The sequence below is a fragment of the Sphaeramia orbicularis genome, unplaced genomic scaffold (assembly GCF_902148855.1).
Source record: "Sphaeramia orbicularis unplaced genomic scaffold, fSphaOr1.1, whole genome shotgun sequence".
NCBI classification, from domain to species: domain Eukaryota; kingdom Metazoa; phylum Chordata; class Actinopteri; order Kurtiformes; family Apogonidae; genus Sphaeramia; species Sphaeramia orbicularis.
Window position 1 is genome coordinate 1 of NW_021941648.1, and position 10,000 is coordinate 10,000.

The 10,000-nt window shown below is 41.9% G+C and overlaps 1 protein-coding gene across 1 annotated transcript in view; it reads right to left on the bottom strand.

Annotated features, from left to right (window-relative positions):
* Positions 1-3,793: 3,793 nt before the first annotated feature.
* LOC115416702 (chloride channel protein 1-like) overlaps positions 3,794-10,000 on the bottom strand; it is a gene marked incomplete at its 5' end in the record, with an annotated part of 49,554 nt that continues 43,347 nt past the window's right edge. The window contains 3 exons of the mRNA XM_030130552.1: positions 3,794-3,912; positions 4,215-4,299; positions 6,984-7,109. Of these exons, the coding sequence (XP_029986412.1) occupies positions 3,807-3,912; positions 4,215-4,299; positions 6,984-7,109 (317 nt within the window). The remainder of the gene's footprint in view (positions 3,913-4,214; positions 4,300-6,983; positions 7,110-10,000) is intronic.

The window sequence follows — 10,000 nt, forward strand, 5'->3', positions numbered from 1 at the left end:
AGGAGAGAGAGAGAGAGAGACGGGGAGGGAGAGAGAGGGAGAGAGAGGGAGGGAGAGAGAGACCCTGCTGAGCACAGGTGTAAACACAGACCAGCTGGATGTGCAGTTCCAGTAGAACCCCAGTCAGAACCACAAACACCACCACAGTCTGATGGACGATGACCACAACCCACGAACAGACGCTGGAATTTGACCATATATATACGCTTCACTGACTGTACATATATATATATATATATATATATATATATATATATACCGCATTCAATAAATAACGCCGACAATTTTTTTCTCTCCCGTTAATGTGGTTTTATTCTAACTCCTATTCCTCTGCTTGTGTGCGTGTAGCATTAGCTGCAGATAGACAACAGGTTTACCAAGAAAAGACGGACGCCCAAAACTTGTGTCCAAATCTGTTCCTGTAGACTCACTGTAAAACTGACACATACAAACAGAATCTGTCTGAGTTCTGTTCACTGCCTTAGTACATTTACATGGCATTATACACTTAAATGAATGGGAAAAAGACTGCTAGCTTGAGGCATCTTGAATGGGAAAATCCATAGACACGCTAACGATTAGCATTTACAGATTAATTTAAGATTTACAACATCTTTTTATCCAGCAACAAAGGTTCACATCAGAGATGTTTGATATTATTCATTCTGACAACAACTGAACAGAAAATACTCACAGACAAACGTTTTTGGGGCCATTGTAATGGAATTTGAACTTTTTTATCTGATTCTGCTCTTTGTTCCCGTCTCCTTCCCCGATCACCCTTCCCCACTGCATGCTAACTTTATGAATACCCCCACTACATGCTAACTTTCCTGTCTCCGTTCCTGATCACTCTTCCCAATTGCATGCTAATTTTCTGAATACCCCCCACTGCATGCTAACTTTCCCATCTCCTTACCTGAATTCCCCTACTGTGTGTGTACATTTTCTTGCAAAGTAACAAAAGGTGACTGAATGTTAAAGCCTTGAATTCACCATTCAATCGAAAGGCCCTTTGAGGAGACTGGAGGTGTCACTGGCAAATGTGATTCACCCTATAAAAGGTGGACCTTGTGAGAAGCTCTTTGTCTTTTCTTCAGAAACGCCACTCGTGTGCAGAACTGACCTTTCTTTGCAAAGAAATAAAACATTGTCGGCCGGCAGATGTCTCTATTTCATTATTCACCAGCAGCAGAGAAAAAATTTCCATAACACCATACAGAGTGACAGAAACGTGTCTGTTAGTTCCTTCTTATGTCTGAACTGACTACGGGAACACCAAAAGGACAAAACATACGTTAGTGACACTTATTCCCACCACTAGAGGCCCCCTTTGTTTACTTTGAACACCTGAACATCACATATTATTGTTCTTATTAGTATTAGTACTGATTAGTGGGACTAAGACTCCTGTCAATCACTCACAAGTGTAAATAAACCTGTGTGGACATAAACATGTGTAACAGTAGCGGTCTGTTCCATGGACATTTTCATTTAAATGTCTTCAGATGGTGGTGGTGGTGGTGGGGGGGGGGGACACAGGTGTTTGGAAGCACTGACATGTGCAATTATTTTTATCAGCGGAGTACTGCAGTCTGAAATATCACTGAAAGGAAATACACACTGTTGATGCCGGCAACCTCCCCCAATAACTATGCGATTAATTGTGATTAAAAATTTTAATCGATGCCCAGCACTAATATATATATATATATATATATATATATATATATATATATATATATATATATATATATATATATATATATATATACATATATATATATATATACACACACACACATATATATATATATATATACACACATATACATATATGTATATATATATATATATATATATTTATATATTTATATATTTATATTTGTATAGCGGCTCACATGTGTTCACAGCTCTTCTTTGTGTCTGTGTTCATATTAAATCAGTCTCAGTGAATCCAAAGGAACTTTGTGTTGGTAAATGACAGTTGTTCAAATGGACAGGATTTCAGTTCTGTTCAACATGTTGATGCTCATATGAACTATGTTTTCAGCTCCAAAATGAACCATTTCAGCACAATTAATGCTATATTTTCATGTCACAAATGGACAAGTTCTATTTGAACTGAACTGAGCTGAAAAACAAATCTTCTCTTCTTTTGGATTCCCCAGTTTTTCTTCCCAGATTCTCTCCTCCATATCACATGTTTTATTTGTACAGGTTCAATCTGGAGTATGGTGCTGATCCATCCTGCTTCTGTTCCACCAATACATACATGAAGAATGGCACACAGCACTGTTTACATCAACACTTTTACAATAAGAAGCATTTTTAGACACAAAGAACAATTCTAGATTGTTCTTTCCTCTTTAGTCTGATGCTAAACTATCCAATAAATAATAGTGCTCCTAGTTTTTGCACAGGGATCATTAGTGTAAACGCTGACATGGCTGCAGAGCATCAGTATGATGGGATCCACAACAACCATGTCACATCCGTCCACTGACACATTTAGTGTTTTTGTGTCAGCTGGGATTGTTTTAGATCCACAATACCAACATTTATGAAGAAGAGCACAATTAGCAATAGGAAGTCTAGAAGTTTATTCCTAATAAAGTACTGGGACTGACCAGAGCATCATGGGTAATGTCACGTCCGTCCACCAGCAAAAGTTTTCACATACACGTGCTATTCCAAATCCAATATTTATGAAAATAGAGCTTCCACTGTCAGAGAATATCAGTAGTCTGTGCACTAATGGATTAGCATTATTTACACACACTTCTGTGACTGTAGGACAACTGTTTGTTTGTTTTTTTTGACAAAAATGGACACTCATTTGACCCCCAAAGTAAATTTTAGCCGATATATACGATGGTCATAAGACGCCTGTGGACAAACTGACAACGGTTCACAGTCCAGCATGACCTCCATGCAGATGTTCAGAGGTCGATGCTCCCTTCAGTTTGTTGATGAACTTATTAGTGTTTGGTTTGTCCTCCTCCTGATTCCACCTGCATCAGTACTCCTGGACCTGACAGCAGTCTCTAAACGTTCCCCAGATGACGCCCCCCCACCCTTGTGTGCACTAGCAGGGTCCATGAACTGTTTGGAAGTCCCACTAAGGACATGTCTGCTGAATATTGACGGTCCAACAGAAGATCCAGGTTTGAAAATAAAAGCCCTTGTACCGACTCCGGATGGTGTAAAATCACACTATCGTGTTAATATCTAGTCCAAAGTCTAAATATATGACTGTGAACCACCCCACCTGACCTATTTTATCTAAAAGCCCAAAATAGAACTGACCAAACCAGGAGATCAGCCTTGGAGAACAACAGCCCATCCACTGTGGACAAAAGAGAGGCTTTGGTTTGACAGAACACCCACTACAAACCACTGAACTGAGCAGAGGAAGTCACCTGACTCCAGTCAATACATGAAATACTGTCAAATCAGTCCAATGTCCAGACAAACAAATGTCCTCCTAAAGGTCTGACAGAAGAACAACGCAAACAGTCTAAAGTTTAGTTTTAGGTTTTAGTTTTTTTAATATCCATGTGATCTGTGAATATTCGTCTGACTGAGAGTAGATGATTTGAACCTTCAAAACTTCCTACATTTGGTCTGAACCAACCATTTATTTATGCATTTAAACATTATTCAGTGAAGTTACAAAGGACATGGATGCACAGGAGGAGGAGGAGGAAGGAGAGGAGGGAGAAGAGGAGGAAGGAGGACGAGGAAGGGAGAGGAGGGAGGAAAGAAAGGAGAAGAAGAAGAAGAAGAAGAAGAAGAAGGAGAACTCACTGTTTTGTCAGGAACCTGGTCATCCAGTTTTGTCGTCTCATGAACAGGACGATGTTTCTGTTGAGATAAACGAAGAACGCCCCCAGGAACCCACAGAAGATTCTGCACAGATGGAACCACTGACCATCACACACCCAGTCACAATAACAATAAATACATAAATTAAAAAAATAATAATAAAATACTGATGATGATAATAATAATAATAATAATAATAATAATAATAATAATAATAATAATAATAATAATAATAAACCAAGTCTGAGTCATCAAGTTCAACAATGTATATCCAATGTGTAAGTAAGTGAGGATGTCACACACACACAGGACACAGTGATGAAACACTGTGTGTGTGTGTGTGTGTGTGTGTGTGTGTGTGTGTGTGTGTGTGTTCAGTGTCTGACCCGATGATGGCGAAGGCTGGCAGCTCCTGGAGGTCAAAGGGGAAATCCATACGAAACTTGGTCCTGAACAGAGCAGTGATGGTGACTGGAAGGACAAGGACCAGGGGCCTCATGTTCACAGACTTGCGTGGATTTCATACGTAAACCTGCCGTACGCCCAAATCCAGAAAAGTCCGAACGCACAAAAAAATCCAGATGTATGAAACTGTGCGTACGCCTGAATCCACGTACACGTCCTTTATACATTCCAATCAGCTGGAATTGAGCGCATATGTGGGAGTACCTGACTCCTCCCTCTCCACGCCCACATTTAAATATGCAAATCAGCATAAACGGGGTCTGCAGGTGGGGTTCCCTCTGGGATTCCCCTGTCTGCAGGATCAGACGATGACGTCAAGGTGGACGCGAAGCGGAGGACAAAACAGGCGGAAGGAGAAAAGAGACGAACTGAGACTGTTTGAGGAAAGAGTCGCTGATATTGTGACACTTTTCTTACAGGGCTGATGCGGATCACCCCCAAGATAAATATGTATTTAGTGTTAGTGTCAGTCACACATGAGTTCATTCTACAGGTCATCCACAGTCTGATCACAGATAAACTAGATAAAGGTTCATGTGTGATCATGTCAGGAAATCACAGACTGACTCCTGTTGAATCACTCAAATTATTATCTCCACCAGTGCCACAGCAGACGCTCAGACCAGGACCATCCTCCTGTCATCCTCCTGCCCAGTGTTAGCCGGTCCTCCGGTCCGCCACAGCCCACTGCTGATGCCCGTCCGACCGACATGGGTCTGTACTGACCCGAGTCACCAGAGGACATCATGAGGACAATGGGCGGAGTCAATGAGCGACTGGACCGACTAATAAATGTTCTCACAGACATGAACACTATATTCATCAACCAATGAATTGTGGGTCCTTGTCTCTTTATGTGGTTGTTGTTTAATGTCCTCCTGGGCAGGACTGGCTCTGATGGGTCCAGGGTTGGTCTGGTTCTGGTTCTGGTGGTGGATGTGCTGCTCTGACAGTAGGATGACGTGTCTGTGTGTTCATTGTTCTTCTGTGTATCTCTGATGTGCACATCAGTCGGAGGAACGACCTTTGTCACATTATGAACAGTTCCTCAGTGTCTCCTCTAAGTGTCTCCAAAGGTTCCAAACACTAGAAACGTTCATACTCCAGCTGTGGAGTGGGCGTGAAGGAGCGCACATTTCCACGGTCATTTCAGTCTTTATACATCTGAACATGAGCGTGGAAAAGGGCGTACGCCAGGTTTTTGTGTGTACGCACACTTTATACATGAGGCCCCAGGTCTGAAGGACAGGGTCTGAAAGACAGGGTCTGAAGGACAGGGTCTGAAGGACAGGGTCTGAAGGACCGGGTCTGAAAGACAGGGTCTGAAGGACAGGGTCTGAAGGACCGGGTCTGAAAGACAGGGTCTGAAGGACAGGGTCTGAAGGACCGGGTCTGAAAGACAGGGTCTGAAGGACAGGGTCTGAAGGACAGGGTCTGAAAGACAGGGTCTGAAGGACAGGGTCTGAAAGACAGGGTCTGAAGGACAGGGTCTGAAGGACAGGGTCTGAAAGACAGGGTCTGAAGGACAGGGTCTGAAGGACCGGGTCTGAAAGACAGGGTCTGAAGGACAGGGTCTGAAGGACCGGGTCTGAAAGACAGGGTCTGAAGGACAGGGTCTGAAGGACAGGGTCTGAAAGACAGGGTCTGAAGGACAGGGTCTGAAAGACAGGGTCTGAAAGACAGGGTCTGAAGGACAGGGTCTGAAAGACAGGGTCTGAAAGACAGGGTCTAGAGGACAGGGTCTGAAGGACCGGGTCTAGACGACAGGGTCTGAAAGACAGGGTCTGAAGGACAGGGTCTGAAGGACAGGGTCTGAAAGACAGGGTCTGAAGTACAGGGTCTGAAGGACAGGGTCTGAAAGACAGGGTCTGAAGGACAGGGTCTGAAAGACAGGGTCTGAAGGACAGGGTCTGAAGGACAGGGTCTGAAAGACAGGGTCTGAAGGACAGGGTCTGAAAGACAGGGTCTGAAGGACAGGGTCTGAAAGACAGGGTCTGAAGGACAGGGTCTGAAGGACAGGGTCTGAAAGACAGGGTCTGAAGGACAGGGTCTGAAGGACAGGGTCTGAAAGACAGGGTCTGAAGGACAGTGTCTGAAAGACAGGGTCTGAAAGACAGGGTCTAGAGGACAGGGTCTGAAGGACCGGGTCTAGAGGACAGGGTCTGAAGGACCAGATCTAAAGGACAGGGTCTGAAGGACCGGGTCTAGAGGACAGGGTCTGAAAGACAGGGTCTGAAGGACAGGGTCTGAAAGACAGGGTCTGAAGGACAGGGTCTGAAGGACAGGGTCTGAAAGACAGGGTCTAGAGGACAGGGTCTGAAGGACCGGGTCTAGAGGACAGGGTCTGAAGGACCAGATCTAAAGGACAGGGTCTAGAGGACAGGGTCTGAAGGACCGGGTCTGAAGGACCAGGTCTAGAGGACCAGGTCTAGAGGACCGGGTCTAGAGGACCAGGTCTAGAGGACACTCTGTAGTTCGTTCCTTCAGTTCCTCTGTATGTGTGAATACTTCCTGTATGTTCGTCCTTTCTTTCTCTTGTTTCTTCTACAGACGTATGTTGAATCCCCAGCGCCCTCTAGTGTGTATTTGATGCACAGACACTTTTCCAGTCCCATGGTTCAGACCCACCAGTAAAAAGGCTCTGGTTCTATTTATGCAAACCCAGACAGTGTCCAAACCCTGACACATACCTGCGTCTTTATTGAACACTGATAACACTCTGAATATGAAGGCACTGAATGTAGCTGCAAAGTATCCCCTCCAGTAGTTTCTGACCGCAAAGTAGGTGGACGTGACCTCGATGCTGAAGAGGACACCTGGGACGAAACAAACAAGAATACACAGGAACGAAACAAAGAAGAATATACAGGAACGAAACAAAGAAGAATATACAGGAACGAAACAAAGAAGAATATACAGGAACGAAACAAAGAAGAATACACAGGAACGAAACAAACAAGAATACACAGGAACAAAACAAACAAGAATACACAGGAACAAAACAAACAAGAATACACAGGAACGAAACAAAGAAGAATATACAGGAACGAAACAAACAAGAATACACAGGAACGAAACAAAGAAGAATATACAGGAACGAAACAAAGAAGAATATACAGGAACGAAACAAACAAGAATACACAGGAACGAAACAAAGAAGAATATACAGGAACGAAACAAACAAGAATACACAGGTACAAAACAAACAAGAATATACAGGAACGAAACAAAGAAGAATATACAGGTACAAAACAAACAAGAATACACAGGAACGAAACAAAGAAGAATATACAGGAACGAAACAAAGAAGAATACACAGGTACAAAACAAACAAGAATACACAGGAACGAAACAAACAAGAATACACAGGTACAAAACAAACAAGAATACACAGGAACGAAACAAAGAAGAATATACAGGAACGAAACAAACAAGAATACACAGGTACAAAACAAACAAGAATACACAGGTACAAAACAAACAAGAATATACAGGAACGAAACAAAGAAGAATATACAGGTACAAAACAAACAAGAATACACAGGAACGAAACAAACAAGAATACACAGGAACGAAACAAAGAAGAATATACAGGAACGAAACAAAGAAGAATACACAGGAACGAAACAAACAAGAATACACAGGTACAAAACAAACAAGAATACACAGGAACGAAACAAACAAGAATATACAGGTACGAAACAAACAAGAATACACAGGTACAAAACAAACAAGAATACACAGGTACAAAACAAACAAGAATATACAGGTACAAAACAAACAAGAATACACAGGTACAAAACAAACAAGAATATACAGGTACAAAACAAACAAGAATACACAGGTACAAAACAAACAAGAATACACAGGAACGAAACAAACAAGAATACACAGGTACAAAACAAACAAGAATACACAGGAACGAAACAAACAAACGTATACAAGTACAAAACAAACAAGAATACACAGGTACAAAACAAACAAGAATACACAGGAACAAAACAAACAAGAATACACAGGTACAAAACAAACAAGAATACACAGGTACAAAACAAACAAGAATACACAGGAACGAAACAAACAAGAATACACAGGTACGAAACAAACAAGAATACACAGGAACGAAACAAACAAGAATACACAGGTACAAAACAAACAAGAATACACAGGTACAAAACAAACAAGAATACACAGGAACGAAACAAACAAGAATACACAGGTACAAAACAAACAAGAATACACAGGAACGAAACAAACAAGAATACACAGGTACGAAACAAACAAGAATACACAGGTACAAAACAAACAAGAATACACAGGAACGAAACAAACAAGAATACACAGGTACAAAACAAACAAGAATACACAGGTACAAAACAAACAAGAATACACAGGAACAAAACAAACAAGAATACACAGGAACGAAACAAACAAGAATACACAGGTACAAAACAAACAAGAATATACAGGTACAAAACAAACAAGAATACACAGGAACAAAACAAACAAGAATACACAGGAACGAAACAAACAAGAATACACAGGTACAAAACAAACAAGAATACACAGGAACGAAACAAAGAAGAATACACAGGTACAAAACAAACAAGAATACACAGGAACAAAACAAACAAGAATACACAGGTACAAAACAAACAAGAATACACAGGTACAAACAAGAATACACAGGTACAAAACAAACAAGAATACACAGGTACGAAACAAACAAGAATACACAGGTACAAAACAAACAAGAATACACAGGTACGAAACAAACAAGAATACACAGGAACAAAACAAACAAGAATACACAGGTACAAAACAAACAAGAATACACAGGAACGAAACAAACAAGAATACACAGGAACAAAACAAACAAGAATACACAGGAACGAAACAAACAAGAATACACAGGTACAAAACAAACAAGAATACACAGGAACGAAACAAACAAACGTATACAAGTACAAAACAAACACAAACAATCATATACGCAGACAAAACAAACAAACAATAGTATACAGGTACATCAACTGGGACAGACCTATTCAACAGTCAGTGACCTAGACTGGACTAGACTGGACTAGACTAGACTGGACTAGACTGGACTGGACTAGCCTGGACTAGACTGGACTAGTCTAGACTGGACTAGACTAGACTAGACTAGACTAGACTGGACTGGACTAGACTAGACTGGACTAGACTGGACTGGACTAGCCTGGACTAGACTGGACTAGTCTAGACTGGACTAGACTAGACTAGACTAGACTAGACTGGACTGGACTAGACTAGACTAGACTAGACTGGACTAGACTGGACTGGACTAGCCTGGACTAGACTGGACTAGTCTAGACTGGACTAGACTAGACTAGACTAGACTGGACTGGACTAGACTGGACTAGACTAGACTGGACTAGACTGGACTGGACTAGACTAGACTAGACTGGACTAGACTAGACTGGGCTAGACTAGACTGGACTACTCTAGACTAGACTGGACTAGACTAGACTAGACTAGACTAGACTGGACTAGACTGGACTAGCCTGGACTAGACTAGACTAGACTAGACTGGACTAGACTGGACTGGACTAGACTAGACTGGACTAGACTAGACTAGACTGGACTGGACTGGACTGGACTGGACTAGACTAGACTGGACTAGACTAGACTAAACTAGACTGGACTAGACTAGACTAGACTGGACTAG